This window comes from Ovis canadensis, chromosome 1 (genome assembly GCF_042477335.2).
Source record: "Ovis canadensis isolate MfBH-ARS-UI-01 breed Bighorn chromosome 1, ARS-UI_OviCan_v2, whole genome shotgun sequence".
In the NCBI taxonomy this organism is placed as follows: domain Eukaryota; kingdom Metazoa; phylum Chordata; class Mammalia; order Artiodactyla; family Bovidae; genus Ovis; species Ovis canadensis.
In genome coordinates this window covers 26,276,814-26,292,043 of record NC_091245.1, presented here as the reverse complement: position 1 = coordinate 26,292,043, position 15,230 = coordinate 26,276,814, and the positions used below count along the sequence as shown (strand labels likewise).

The window sequence follows — 15,230 nt, the reverse complement described above, 5'->3', positions numbered from 1 at the left end:
AAGAAATGCAAAAAAGCAAAATGGCTGTCTGGGGAGGCCTTACAAATAGCTGTGAAAAGAAGAGAGGTGAAAAGCAAAGGAGAAAAAGAAAGATATAAGCATCTGGATGCAGAGTTCCAAAGAATAGCAAGAAGAGATAAGAAAGCTTTCTTCAGTGATAAATGCAAAGAAATAGAGGAAAACAACAGAATGGGAAAGACTAGAGATCTCCTCGATAAAGGACAGAAATGGTATGGACGTAACAGAAGCAGAAGATATTAAGAAGAGGTGGCAAGAATACATAGAAGAACTGTACAGAAAAGATCTTCATGACCCAGATAATCACGATGGTATGATCACTCATCTAGGGCCAGACATCCTGGAATGTGAAGTCAAGTGGGCCTTGGAAAGCATCACTACGAACAAACCTAATGGAGGTGATGGAATTCCTATTGAGCTATTTCAAATCCTGAAAGATGATGCTGTGAAAGTACGGCACTCAATATGCCAGCAAATTTGGAAAACTCACCAGTGGCCACAGGACTGGAAAAGGTCAGTTTTCATTCCAATTCCAAAGAAAGGCAATGCCAAAGAATGCTCAAACTACTGCACAATTGCACTCATCTCACATGGTAGTAAAGTAATGCTCAAAATTCTCCAAGCCAGGCTTCAGCAATATGTGAACCTTGAACTTCCTGATGTTCAAGCTAGTTTTAGAGAAGGCAGAGGAACCAGAGATCAAATTGCCAACATCCGCTGGATCATGGAAAAAGCAAGAGAGTTCCAGAAAAACATCTATTTCTGCTTTCTTGACTATGCCAAAGCCTTTGACTGTGTGGATCATAATAAACTGTGGAAAATTCTGAAAGAGATGGGAATACCAGACCACCTGACCTGCCTCTTGAGAAATCTGTATGCAGGTCAGGAAGCAACAGTTAGAAGTGGACATGGAACAACAGACTGGTTCCAAATAGGAAAAGGAGTATGTCAAGGCTGTATATTGTCACCCTGCTTATTTAACTTCTATGCAGAGTACATCATGAGAAACGCTGGGCTGGAAGAAACACAAGCTGGAATCAAGATTGCTGGGAGAAATAGCAATAATCTCAAAAGATTTACAGATAAACAAAAGCTGAGGGGAATTCAGCACCACCAAACCAGCTCTCCAGCAAATGCTAAATGATCTTCTCTAAATTGGAAATACAGAAAAGGTGTATAAACTTGAACCCAAGACAACAAAGCAAATGGCAACAAGATCATACTTATCAATAATTACCTTAAATGTAAATCGGTTGAATGCCCCAACCAAAAGACAATGATTGGCTGAATGGACACCAAAACGAGATCCTTATATATGCTGTCTACAAGAGACCCACCTCAAACCAAGGGACACATACAGACTGAAAGTAAAGGGCTGGAAAAAGATATTTCATGCAAATGGAGACCAAAAGAAAACAAGAGTATCAATACTCATATCAAATAAAATAGACTTTGAAATAAAAGCTGTAAAGAGAGACAAAGAAGGACACTACATAGTGATTAAAGGATCAATCCAAGAAGAAGATTAACAATTATTAATATATATGCACCCAATATAGGAGCACTGCAATATGTAAGGCAAATGCTAACAAGTGTGAAAGGGGAAACTAAGAGTAACACAATAATAGTGGGAGACTGTAATACCCCACTCACACCTCTGGATAGATCAATTAAACAGAAAATTAGCAAGGAAACACAAACTTTAAATGATACAATGGATCAGTTAGACCTAATTGATATCTATAGGACATTTCATGTCAAAACAATGAACTTCACCTTTTTCTCAAGTGGACATGGAACCTTTTCTAGGATAGATCACATCCTGGGCCATAAATCTAGCCTTGGTAAATTAAAAAAAAATTAAAATCATTCCAAGCATCTTTTCTGATAACAATGCAGTAAGATTAGATGTCAATTACAGGAGAAAAACTATTAAAAATTCCAACATATGGAGGCTGACCATCATGCTGCTGAATAACCAACAAATCACAGAAGAAATCAAAAAAGAAATCCAAATATGCATAGAAATGAATGAAAATGAAAACACAACAACCCAAAAGCTATGGGACACTATAAAAGCAGTGATAAGGGGAAGGTTCATAGCAATACAAGCCCACCTCAAGGTACAAGAAAAAAGTCAAATAAACAACCTAACTCTACACCTAAAGCAACTTGAAAAGGAAGACATGAAGCACCTCAGGGTTAGTAGAAGGAAAGAAATCTTAAAAATTAGGGCAGAAACAAATGCAAAAGAAACAAAAGAGACCATAGCAAAACCAACAAAGCCAAAAGCTGGCTCTTTGAGAAGATAAATAAAACTGACACACCATTAGCCAGACTCATCAAGAAACAAAGGGAGAAAAATCAAATCAACAAAATTAGAAATGAAAATGGATAGATCACGACAACACAGAAATACAACGGATCATAAGAGACTACTATCAGCAACTCTATGCCAATAAAACAAACAACTTAGAAGAAATGGACAAACTCTTAGAAAAGTACAACTTTCCAAAACTGAACCAGGAAGAAATGGAAAACCTTAACAGACTTATCACAAACACAGAAATTGAAACTGTAATCAGAAATCTTCCAGCAAACAAAAGCCCAGGCCAGATGGCTTCACAGCTGAATTCTACCAAAAATTTAGCGAAGAGCTAACACCTATCCTAATCAAACTCCTCCAGAAAATTGCAGAGGAAAGTAAACTTCCAAATTCATTCTATGAGGTCACCATCACCCTAATACCAAAACCTGACAAAGATGCCACAAAAAAAGAAAACTACAGGCCAATATCACTGATGAACATAGATGCAAAAATCCTTAACGAAATTCTAGCAAACAGAATCCAACAACATATTAAAAAAATCATACATCATGACCAAGTGGGCTTTATCCCAGGGATGCAAGGATTCTTCAATATCTGCAAATCAAGCAACGTTATACACCACATTAACAAACTGAAAAATAAAAACCATATGATTATATTGATAGATGCAGAGAAAGCCTTTGAGATAATTCAACATCCATTTATGATTAAAAATCCACCAGAAAGCAGGCATAGAAGGAACATACCTCAACATAATAAAAGCTATTTCTGACAAACCCACAGCAAACATTATCCTCAATGGTGAAAAATTGAAAGAATTTCCCCTAAAGTCAGGAACAAGACAAGGGTGCCCATTCTCACCACTACTATTCAGCATAGTTTTGGAAGTTTTGGCCACAGCAATCAGAGCAGAAAGAGAAATAAAAAGGAATCCAGATTGGAAAAGAAGTAGTAAAACTCTCACTGTTTGCAGATGACATGATCCTCTACATAGAAAACCCTAAAGACTCCACCAGAAAATTACTAGAGCTAATGAATGAATATAGTAAAGTTGCAGGATATAAAATCAACACACAGAAATCCCTTGAATTCCTACCCACACTAACAATGGAAAAACAGAAAGAGAAATTAAGGAAACAATTCCATTCACCATTGCAACGAAAAGAATAAAATACTTAGGAATATATCTACCTAAAGAAACAAAAGACCTATATACTGGAGAAGGTGAAAGAAACAAAAGACCTATATATAGAAAACTATAAAACACTGGTTAAAGAAATCAAAGAGGACACAAATAGATGGGGAAATATACCATGTTCATGGATTGGAAGAATCAATATAGTGAAAATGAGTATACTACCCAAAGCAATCTAAAGATTCAATGCAATCCCTATCAAGCTACCAACGGTATTTTTCACAGAACTAGAACAAATAATTTCACAATTTGTATGGAAATCCAAAAAACCTTGAATAGCCAAAGCAATCTTGAGAAAGAAGAATGGAACTGGAGGAATCAACCTGCCTGACTTCGGACTATACTACAAGGCCACAGCCATCAAGACAGTATGGTACTGGCACAAAGACAGAAATATAAATCAGTGGAACAAATTAGAAAGCCCAGAGATAAATCCATGTACCTATGGACACCTTATCTTTGACAAAGGAGGCAAGAATATACAGTGGAGAAAAGACAATCTCTTTAACAACTGGTGCTGGGAAAACTGGTCAACCATTTGTAAAAGAATGAAACTAGAACACTTTCTAACACCCCACACAAAAATAAACTCAAAATAAACTCAAAACTTTTAAAATTTCATAATAAAAAGATAAGCTAATAGAAAAAGGGGTCAAAAATTTGAACAGGCATTTTCCATAAGAGAAATTAGTAATGGCCAATGATCTTTAGAAAAGACAATTACTTCAGTTTTTAGCAGGAAAATACAAATTAACACTATAGTGAGATATCAAGAGAATGAGAAGACAGGACACAGGCTAGGTAAAAGTGTTTGGAAGAGACACATCTGATAGAAGATTGTTATTAAAAATGTGCAAAGAACCCCTAAAACAACAATAATAAACCCAACAACCCAATTAAAAAATGAGCAAAAGATCTGAACAGACACCTCACCAAAGAAGATATACAGATGACAAATAAACATATGAAAAGATTATTAGCACCATATATTAGGGAAATAAAAAATAAAAACAACAGAAACAATTATATGCCTATTCAGTTCAGTTCAGTAGCTCAGTTGTGTCTGACTCTTTGCGACCCCATAGACTGCAGCACACCAGGCCTCTCTGTCCATCACCAACTCCTGGAGGTTACTCAAACTCATGTCCATTGAGTTGGTGATGTCATTGAACCATCTCATCCTCTGTCATCCCCTTCTCCTGCCTTCAGTCTTTCCCAGCATCAGGGTCTTTTCAAATGAGTCAGCTCTTCACATCAGGTGGCCAAAGTATTGGAGTTTCAGCTTCAGCATCAGTCCTACCAATGAACACCCAGGACTGATCTCCTTTAGGATGGACTGGTTGGATCTCCTTGCAGTCCATGGGACTCTCAAGAGTCTTCTCCAACACCACAGTTCAAAAGCATCAATTTTTCGGCACTCAGTTTTCTTTATACTCCAACTCTCACATCCATACGTAACCACTGGAAAAACCATAGCCTTGACTAGATGGATTTTTGTTGGCAAAGCAATGTCTCTGCTTTTTAATATGCTGTCTAGGTTGGTCATAACTTTCCTTTCAAGAGTAAGTGTCTTTTAATTTCATGGCTGCAGTCACCAACTGCAGTGATTTTTGGAGCCCCCCAAAATAAAGTTTGTCCCTGTTTCCACTGTTTCCCCATCTATTTCCCATGAAGTGATGGGACCAAATGCCATGATCTTCGTTTTCTGAATGTTGAGCTTTAAGCCAATTTTTTACTCTCCTCTTTCACTTTCATCAAGAGGCTCCTTAGTTCTTCTTCACTTTCTGCCATAAGAGTGGTGTCATCTGTGTGTCTGAGGTTATTGCTATTTCTCCCAGCAATCTTGATTCCAGCTGTACTTCATCCAGCCCAGTGTTTCTCATGATGTATTATGCATAAAAGTTAAATAAGCAGAGTGACAATATACAGCCTTGACGTACTCTTTTTCCTATTTGGAACCAGTCTATTGTTCCATGTCCAGTTCTAACTATTGCTTCCTGACTGACATACAGGTTTCTCAAGAGGCTGGTCAGGTGGCCTGGTATTCCTATCTCTTTCAGAATTTTCCACAGTTGATTGTGATCCTCACAGTCGAAGGCTTTGGCATAGTCAGTAAAGTAGAAATAGATGTTTTTCTGGAACTCTCTTGCTTTTTTGATGATCCAGCAGGAGTTGGCAATTTGATCTCTGGTTCCTCTGCCTTTTCTAAGACCAGCTTGAACATCTGGAAGTTCACAGTTCATGTATTGTTGAAGCCTGGCTTGGAGAATGTTGAGCATTACTTTGCTAGTGAGTGAGATGAGTGCAATTGTGTGGTAGTTTGAGCATTCTTTGGCATTGCCTTTCTTTGGAATTGGAATGAAAACTGACCTTTTCCAGTCCTGTGGCTACTGCTGAGTTTTCCAAATTTGCTGGCATATTGAGGGCCGCAATTTCACAGCATCATCTTTTAGGATTTGAAATAGCTCAGCTATATGTATATGCCTATTACAATGGTGAAAATTCAACACTAACACCAATAAGTCCTGGTGAGGATGTAGAGCATCAGAAACTCTCATTCATCGCTCATGGGGATGCAAAATGGTACAGCCACTTTGTCAGGCAGTTCAGTAGTTTCTCACAAAATTAAACACCTCTTACCAGTTAATCCAGTGATCATGTTACTCAGTAGTTACCAAAATAAGTTGAAAATATATGTCCACTCAAAAATTTGCACACTGAGTGTTGACAGCAGCTTTACTCATACTTGCTACAACTTGAAAGCAACCAAGATATCCTTCAGTAAGGGAGTGGATAAATAAATTGAGGTAGATCCATACATTCTAAGCTGAGAAAAGTCCATATAGTCAAAGCTATGGTTTTTCCTGTAGTCATATATGGATGCAAGAGCTGGGCCATAAAGAAGGCTGAGCACCAAAGAATTGATGTTTTCAGACTGTGGTGTTGGAGAAGACTCTTGAGAGTCTCTTGGACTGCAAGGAGATCAAACTTGTCAATCTTAAAGGAAATCAATCTTGAATATTCATTGAAAGACTGATGCTGAAGTGAAGCTCCAATACTTCTGGCCATCTGATGTGAAGAGCCAACTCACTGGATGCCAGGAAAGATTGAAGGCAGGAGGAGAAGGGAATGACAGAGGATGAGATGGTTAGATGGCATCACTGACTCAATGGAAATGAGTTTGAGTGAACTTAGGGAGATAGTGAAGGACAGGGAAACCTGGTGTGCTACAGTCCATGGAGTTGCAAAGAGTTGGACACCATTGACCAACTGAACAACAACAGATCCATACAATGGAATATTAGTCACTGCCAAAAAGAAATGTGATATCAAGTCTTGAAAAGACAGAGAGCACTTTAAATACATATTAATAAGAAAAAGAAGCCTGAAAAGGCTACATTCTATATTATTCCAACTATACAACATTCTAGAAAAGGCAAAAACATGGAAACAGCTAAATGACCACTGGGTGGATGATCCTTCCTTTGAACAAGCATGGCACAAGACCTCTAGGGTAGTAAAACTATTGTGTGTGATGCTATTAATATAACGTTGCCCACATATCTCTCTCTGTCTGTCCCTATTTTTCTGTGTGTGTGTGTGTGTGTGTGTTTCTGTCTCTACATACATGTCAAAACCCATAGAATGTAGGATTCAAGAGTGAGTCCTAACAGACAGTGGACTCTGGGTGATGATGTCTCAATGTAGATTCATCAGTAGTAACAACTGTACCACACTGGCACAGGATGTTGATAGTAGAGGAGGCTGTACTTGTGTAGGGGTAAGGAGTATATGAGAATGCTATACTTTCTCCTTAGTTTTGTTGTGAGCCTAAAACCTCTTGGAAAAATAAAGTCAACCAAGAGAAAGCTATAGTGAGATACTATTACACACCCATCAGATTGTTAAAAACTTAGAAGCCTAAAAATATCAGTACTTGTTGATATGGAGCAATCCTAGCAATTTTGTATGCCTTAGGGGAACATATGTTGACAGAACTGCTTTGGAAAATAATTTGAATTTATCTAATAATATAGAACACGCACAAATCTCATGAGTCAGTGATTCCAAAGTTAGGTACATATTTTTTGGAAATTTCAAAAAAAAAAAAAACAACCCAGCTGAAAACAACTAAATGTTTATAACAAAAACTTGACATATTTATATAACAGAACACCACATTTAAAAAAAAAAACAATGAATAATCAGTATATGCACCAATCTGGATGAGGTTTAGAAGTACAACAGAAAAAGGAAGAATATGTTAGACATAGAATCCAAAAACATTAATCAAACATTGTTTAGCTATACCATAGTTTTAAATTTCTACTGGTGTCTCCCTTGTTTTACTTTGTCCATACAACACTATTTTGATACCATATAACAGAAAGTTAATTATGCATCTGTCTTTTCCACTTGTACTACACTAGCACTTTGATGGTAGGGTTCATATCTTACCATAGGGAGGGCCAAGAGCTCAGAATGTAATGAAGCCTTAATAAATCCTTGTTAAACTGTATTTAATTTCAATTAGTTGGTTTGATTAGATTTTTTGGTTATCTGAGTATCCTCTTATCTCCAAATCTCTTTCTTTTCATAGACTTAGCAATTTTGCTTTGCTTTTCTTATGCCTTTTATCTTCAAGCCTATAACAACTGCAATATGGGGAATACAAGTTCTCAGGCTAGAAATATAAGGAAACAACTACAGGAGACATTTTCACTTAGCCTTTCAATTTCCTATAATATAAACCCTAACTAGTTTGGGTAATTTAAATTTAGCTCCATGTTACTGTCCCTCAAATTTAAAAACAATAGTGGATAATTAAAATAAAGATAACAATGCTAATGACATGGTGTCACAAGAAATTATTTGACAAGATTGCTATAAAATATTACACACTACCTGTGATTGGAATCTTCCAGTATGAAAATTACGAGAAATAAAAACACACTGAGGATGAGATTTAATCTTCGCCTTTGATGGTCTTTGTCTGCATTTCTCATCAACTGCTTTAAATTTAGAGTCTTGAAATATTTCTCTGAAAAATATTTTATAGAGAACATTAGTAAACATGAATTATAAAACAAAATAATTGTTTCTAACAGTTCTACATAAATGGTTTAAAATCAGAATATATTATTACATATTTACTTTCAAAATTGCAAATCAACTTATATATTCTCTTCTCGTATGTTACTGATTTCACAACACTATTTTGTTCATAGAATATAAATTAAGCTACTTCGTCACAGGGTTATAATTTCCAGTTTGAAGATCAACCATTAGTTTTTGATAATCTTCTCTCTCTGGCTGTGAGATAATCAACTTTAATGTCAGTTAGGCTTTTCATAGATCTGCCTTTAATGGCATAGGAAATTAAATGAATGAAACTCATTGGCCATTTTTATATTTAATAATATTGACAATAGATGGGGAAACAGTAGAAACAGTGTCAGATTTTATTTTTTTGGCCTCCAAAATCACTGCAGATGGTGATTGCAGCCATGAAATTAAAAGATGTTTACTCCTTCAAAGGAAAGTTATGACCAACCTAGATAGCATATTCAAAAGCTGAGACATTACTTTGCCAACAAAAGTCCATCTAGTCAAGGCTATGGGCTAATGGTTTTTCCAGTGATCATGTATGGATGTGAAAGTGGGACTGTGAAGAAAGCTGAGCACCGAAGAACTGATGCTTTTGAACTGTGGTGTTGAAGACTCTTGAGAGTCCCTTGGACTGCAAGGAGATCCAACTGGTCCATTCTAAAGGAGATCAGTCCTGGTTGTTCATTGGAAGGACTGAAGCTGAGGCTGAAACTCCAATACTTTGGCCACCTCACGCAAAGAGTTGACTCATTGGAGAAGACTGTGATGCTGGGAGGGATTGGGGGCAGGAGGAGAAGGGGACGACAGAGGATGAGATGGCTGGATGGTATCACCGACTCGAGGGACATGAGTTTGGGTGAACTCCAAGTGTTGGTGATGGACAGGGAGGCCTGGCGTGCTGCAATTCATGGGGTCGCAAAGAATCAGACACGACTAAGTGACTGAACTGAACTGAACTGGCAAAAAATAAGTAGAAGGAAACTGAATTGAAACTAATGACTTACAGGGGAAGAATACCTGGGATCTTTATGCATGCAGCCACATTATTTATAAAATAATGAAATAGCAAGTAAAACTCCAGCTGATTGAAGACAGTTAAGTATAAAGGATTGTAGTTTCTAATAGTAATTCTAGATTTAATTAAAAATTTTTTTCCATTTCTTTTTTCTGAGGTACTAGAAATTTTCTAAATTAATTCAAGAGATCATATTATGTTACTTAATACAGTATTAACAATTAAAATCCATTCACTTATTGAATTCAATTTAGTTAACAAATATATACTGAGTACTTACTATGTGCCAGGCATTATGCTGGGTGTTATATACAGTGGCAGGGTAGAAAAAGCACAGCCACTACCCTCATGGAACTGTCACTGTGCTCGTGGAGCTTAAACACTAGCAACGAAGACAGATAGTAATAAAACAAACGCAAGAAAATGAAAAAATTACAACTATGGAAAGTGTTATCAAGGAAAACTACCTGCTACTCTGTGTGTCTATAAGAAAGGGAATTGCCCTGATTAGAAAGGTCAGGGAAGGCTTTTCTGAGGAAGAAATGATTGGATTAGGCATCTGAAGAAATGGGAGCAGGTATTAGATAGAATGAGTGGAGGAGGGGAGATGTAGGAGTAAGAACATTCTAGTCAGAGAGAATATCAAGTACAAAGACCTAGTGGCCACATTAGGACAGTGTAGCAGAAGTACAGAAAGCAAGGGGGAAAGTGGGAAATGAAATTTGAGAATATGCACGGGGAGACCATGTAGGGCCTTAAAAGTCATATTGTTTTATCTTTATCCTAAAATCAATGGGATGGCCTTCACAGTGGGAATGGGGTGGAAGTAGGGTGATTTGATCAGATCTGCATTTGGAAAATATCTGGATGAAGTGTGGAGAAGAGAGTAAATGATGTCAGTAGCGAAGGTAAAGGTCAGTTATAACTCCTACTGCAGGAGTCTATGTGGGGGATAAGGTGGTGGCAAAGGTAATGAAGAGAAATGGATAGATATGAGCAATTTATGAGGTAAAAATAAATAGAACATGATGGTTCAAGTTTAGCAGGGGTGCGAAAGAGAGGAGGAGATATCAAACATGCTTTCCATGTTTCGAGGAAAAACAAAACAATCCTTCCTTGGACTTTTCTGGTGGGACAGTGGATAGGAATCCGCCTGCCAATTCAGGGGACATGGGTTCGATCCCTGGTCTGGGAAGATTCCACATGCTGCAGAGCAACTAAGCCCGTGCACCGCAGCTATTAAGTCCAGGCTCTAGAGCCCATAAACTGTAACGACTGAAGCATATGTGCCTAGAGCCTGTGCTCTGCAACAAGAGTGGCAACTAGAGAAAAGCTCAAGCACAGCAACAAAGATGCTGCGCAACCAAAAATAAATAATTTCTTAAAATAGATGTTTCTAAAAAAATTCTTCCTGACCTCACATTTTCTTCCAGTTTCTGCCCCTTTTAGCAACTCCTCTACACACCACTGCCCAAAAAATGCTTCTTAAAAGATTGTATGTATTTGTTTCAATTTTCTCACCTCCTGGTTTTACTCAAAAGTAAGTTTCTGAACCCATCACTCTACTAAAACTATTCAAGGCTACCAACAACTTCTTTACTGCTAAATCCAAAAATTATTTCTTTATCCTCATTTTCTCAACTTCTTAAGTTCCTTTAACATAACTTGTCATCGCCTCCTTCTTAAAACTTTTTCTAATTTTGACTTCCTTGACACCACACACCTTTCTGCTTTTCCTTCTCAGATGTTGTTGATTCTTCTTGCTCTTTTTCTAGCTTTCTAAATGTTGGTGAGTTGAAGAGAACAGTCATACAGTCTTCTCTTTCAAAAATTACTCCCTGGTTAGTCTCATCCAGTTGTATGACTTTATATACCCTCCATACAATGATAACCTAAATCTTTAGCCCTGACTTCCCTCCTGAAGTTCATATCGGTATATCCAACTGTCTATTTAACATTTTAACTTGGATGTCTTATAGGCTTTCAAATTTACATTCAAAATACAACTCCTAGTTTATCACCATTCCCTCAATTTGTCCCCCTCATTACCTCCTCATCTCAGTAAATGGCATGATTAACTCATGGTAAAAATGTAGACGTTAGCATTATCTCTGCCATTTCACTTGTCTTTCCTTGCCTCATCCAATCCATCAACAATCCATCCATCCTCCTAGCTTTACCTATAAAATTATCCCAAATCCAACTCCTTCTTTTTTTTCATATCCTCTTAGACACTTAGACAGTGTCTAAGACACTGTCATCCTTAATCTGGACTGTGCAATAGCCTCCTAACTTGCCTCTCAGATTTTATTCTTACTCCATGTTAATATAGAATCAGAGAGATGTAAGAAAAATCTTTTAAAAATATGAATTAAAACGCTCATACCTTGCTGAATGGGAGTGTAATTCCACCTTGGAGAACTGGTTAGCAGTTTCTTATAAAGCTAATCACATGATCCTGCAACTCTATTCTTAGGTATTTACCCAAGAGGACTTAAAAACATGTGTACAAAAAGATTTAGAGTAGAATGTTCATAGCAGCCATATTCCTAAGAGCTAAAAATTGGAAATGACCTAAATGTCCATTAACTGAAAAATGGAAAAGCAAACTGAGATATATTTCTACAATGAAAAGAAGGAAAAGATAAACTCAACAACATAAATGAATCTAAAAAATATTATGCTAAGTGAAAAAAGCAAATGTAAAAAGTTTGTACAAAGTTCAAAATGGGTAAAATTTATCTACAGTGATAAATCAGAATAATGACCACTTCTGGGTGGAAGGTGGGGAATAAAACCTGGAAAAGAGGATGAGAGATCCTTACAGGATGATGGAAAAGTTCTGAGTCTTCAATGGGGTTGTGATTATATGGGAATATATTTGTTGAAATTCCTCATTATATATTTAAAATCTGTATCTCAAATTTTAAGTGTTACTAAAATGTAAATCATCTATAGGTGGCACTGTAGTCTTTAAAGTGGGGATAATATTACTGAAACTTCATGGGGCTGCTATGAAGTCTAAATGAGATAAGAACATATAAAGCACTTAGAATAGTATATAGTAAACACCTGATTTTAGCTGTGATAATGATAATAATGCCATTCTCTTGCTTAAAACCTTCTGATGGCAGAAATAATAAAACCTAAATTTCATGTTCTTGCCTACAAACTTCTATGTGATTTGACCTCTGTCTACCTTTTAATGTCATCATTATTTCCCTCTCATTTGATCTATTCACACTTTCTGTTTACTGAACAATACCAAGATCATTCCCACTTGAAATTCCAGTACTTACTATCCCATTAGCATAGGGAAAAGCGCTTGCACAGGATTATCACATGTCTGGCTCCTTTTTTAAGCCAAATCTCAGATTAAATATTACTCACTGGAAGAGACATTCTCCCCACCACTTTGTTAATTTGTTTCCTCTCAGTGGCACTGCAAGTCTATGAAATAAGGACCTTATCTGACTTGTTCACAACTGTATCTTTAGTACCCTGAACAATGGCTGGCACCCAATAAATATTTGTTGAAAGAATGGATTAGTGAATAATTTCTGGTTTTCTGACTTATGCAAGTGAGTAGACAGTGTATATTCATTTGCTGAAATAGGAAATACTGGAAGAGTGTGTGGGAAGATTACATTTTTTAACATGAGCCAAAGCAAATACCAAACCAATTAAATAATGAAAAACACCAAATTTTAGGGGTGAAAGGAACTGAGGTATCAAGTTTCTTATTTCTATCTCTGGCAAAAGACTACACGTAGACCATACCAGAACATTCTGTCAGCTCTTTTCTTAAGTTATCTCCTAAAGGAAGAGAGTCCTTTTCTTTCAGTAACTTTTTAAATCTCTAAATTAGTAATCAAAAATTTTAAAAAATTTCTAGCCTTTTATTATAATTCAAACCCATGTCTTCTACAGAATAAAACACATCTCATTATTCCTTAAAAATTTCATGCATGAAGATTGCTACTATACTACTCGGACTATTATACTACTAGGACTTCTCTGCTCAGGCTACTTTAAACAAGTAGTTTTCTTCCCAGTCAAATTATAAAATATCATTATAGTTAACTAAGTTTAATATCATTTGAGAAAATCTTTCTTCAAATTTTTAAAAGAAAAAAGTCAGATGCTCTAATAAATCTTACCTTCTTTTGCAAATCAGGAACCACAAGGCTGATGCCAAAGCAAAGAAACCAATTCCCAAAGTAACAGCACCAGCAGCCAGAAAATAGGTTAAGTGGTTAAAAAAACCTATACAAATAAATTATAAAAGATTATTTCATGCATGTATCTTCATTTTCTGTGTAAAATTAAATGTCATAATATTTCAAATGGTGTTACATAGTGTAGTGTTTAAGATATTAACTAGAAGTTTGGGGGACCTGAATTCTGGTCCTGTGTAATTCTAATAAATTTCAACATCCTGAGTTTGAGAATTACATGGGGGCTAATGAAGATTAGGCCCTAGGGCACATTTCTTTGACCCTGCTAGAATTTGAGACCTAGGCTGTTGTTGCTGTTTTATACAGCTGTTACCCCCTTTTTTCTTATCTAGTTTTTTCCCTTTCCAATCCAGCTGTAAATTTTTATGCTATTTTTCCAGCACCACTCTTTGTAGTTCTCCAACATAAGACAATTTCCATTTTAAGATTTTTATTATCAATCGCTACCAGGAGAGAGATAAGGATAGTAAAGGCCAAATATGAGGAATTTTTCAAGATCTTAGAAATCTTTAAACATTTTATCTCTATCCCAGTAAAGGGTCATAGCCAAAAGCCAAATAAAAGCAATGTAAATAATAATATATCACTGGTTTATAAGTGGAAAAGCCTATGGGAATTGGATGATATAACTCTTTCATTTTACATATGATAAAACTGAAGCCCAGGTGAGAGAAGCAAGTGAAATTAGGTCAAGCAGCAAATTAAAGGCAGTCCTCTGTTCTTATCTATTATCATATCCCTGCTACCAAACATCTTAATACTGGTCTGTACTAAAAAGAATTAAGACTAAAGAAAGCATGATATATTTATGGTTAGGTTGGTAAAGCATTCATTAAGATTCTGAAATCTGCTACGTAAGCATAAAGCAAGGAAGGCTGTACAGAATTTGAAGGACCTTAAGACAACTTACTGAAGGAGCGCATGGCAACTCACTCCTGTATTATTGCCTGGAGAATCCTATGGACAGAGGGGACTCGCAGGCTGCAGTCCATAGGGCTGTAAAGAGTTGGACACGACTGAAGTGACTGAGTATGCATGCATGCAAGACAATTTAGGAGTATATTTGGGGTGGAGGGAAGGAGTTTAAAAGTAAAACTAATAGAAGATCTTTGTGTGTGAATGTATAAGTTCCACTATGGGAAAGACATGATAAAGACTTTGTTTTCTAAGTAATTTTCAACTTCCTAGAGAGTGCCTCTTAAATCTTAGTTTTCTTTGGATTCAGAAATATCTACATTTGGGGATTCATTAATGGTGTAAAAAAGTTATATAAGACTATTTATAAAAGTGATATAATATTGGAAAAAAAACCACAACCCCCCCAAT

The 15,230-nt window shown here is 36.4% G+C and overlaps 1 protein-coding gene across 1 annotated transcript in view; it reads right to left on the bottom strand.

The window, feature by feature from the left end:
• The window catches only part of C1H1orf185 (chromosome 1 C1orf185 homolog), a 35,644-nt gene extending 20,817 nt beyond the window's left edge, over positions 1–14,827 (bottom strand). The window contains exons 1-3 of the mRNA XM_069575861.1: positions 14,815–14,827; positions 13,827–13,932; positions 8,448–8,583 (exon numbers count right to left, since the gene is read on the bottom strand). Of these exons, the coding sequence (XP_069431962.1) occupies positions 8,448–8,583; positions 13,827–13,932; positions 14,815–14,827 (255 nt within the window). The remainder of the gene's footprint in view (positions 1–8,447; positions 8,584–13,826; positions 13,933–14,814) is intronic.
• Positions 14,828–15,230: the final 403 nt, after the last annotated feature.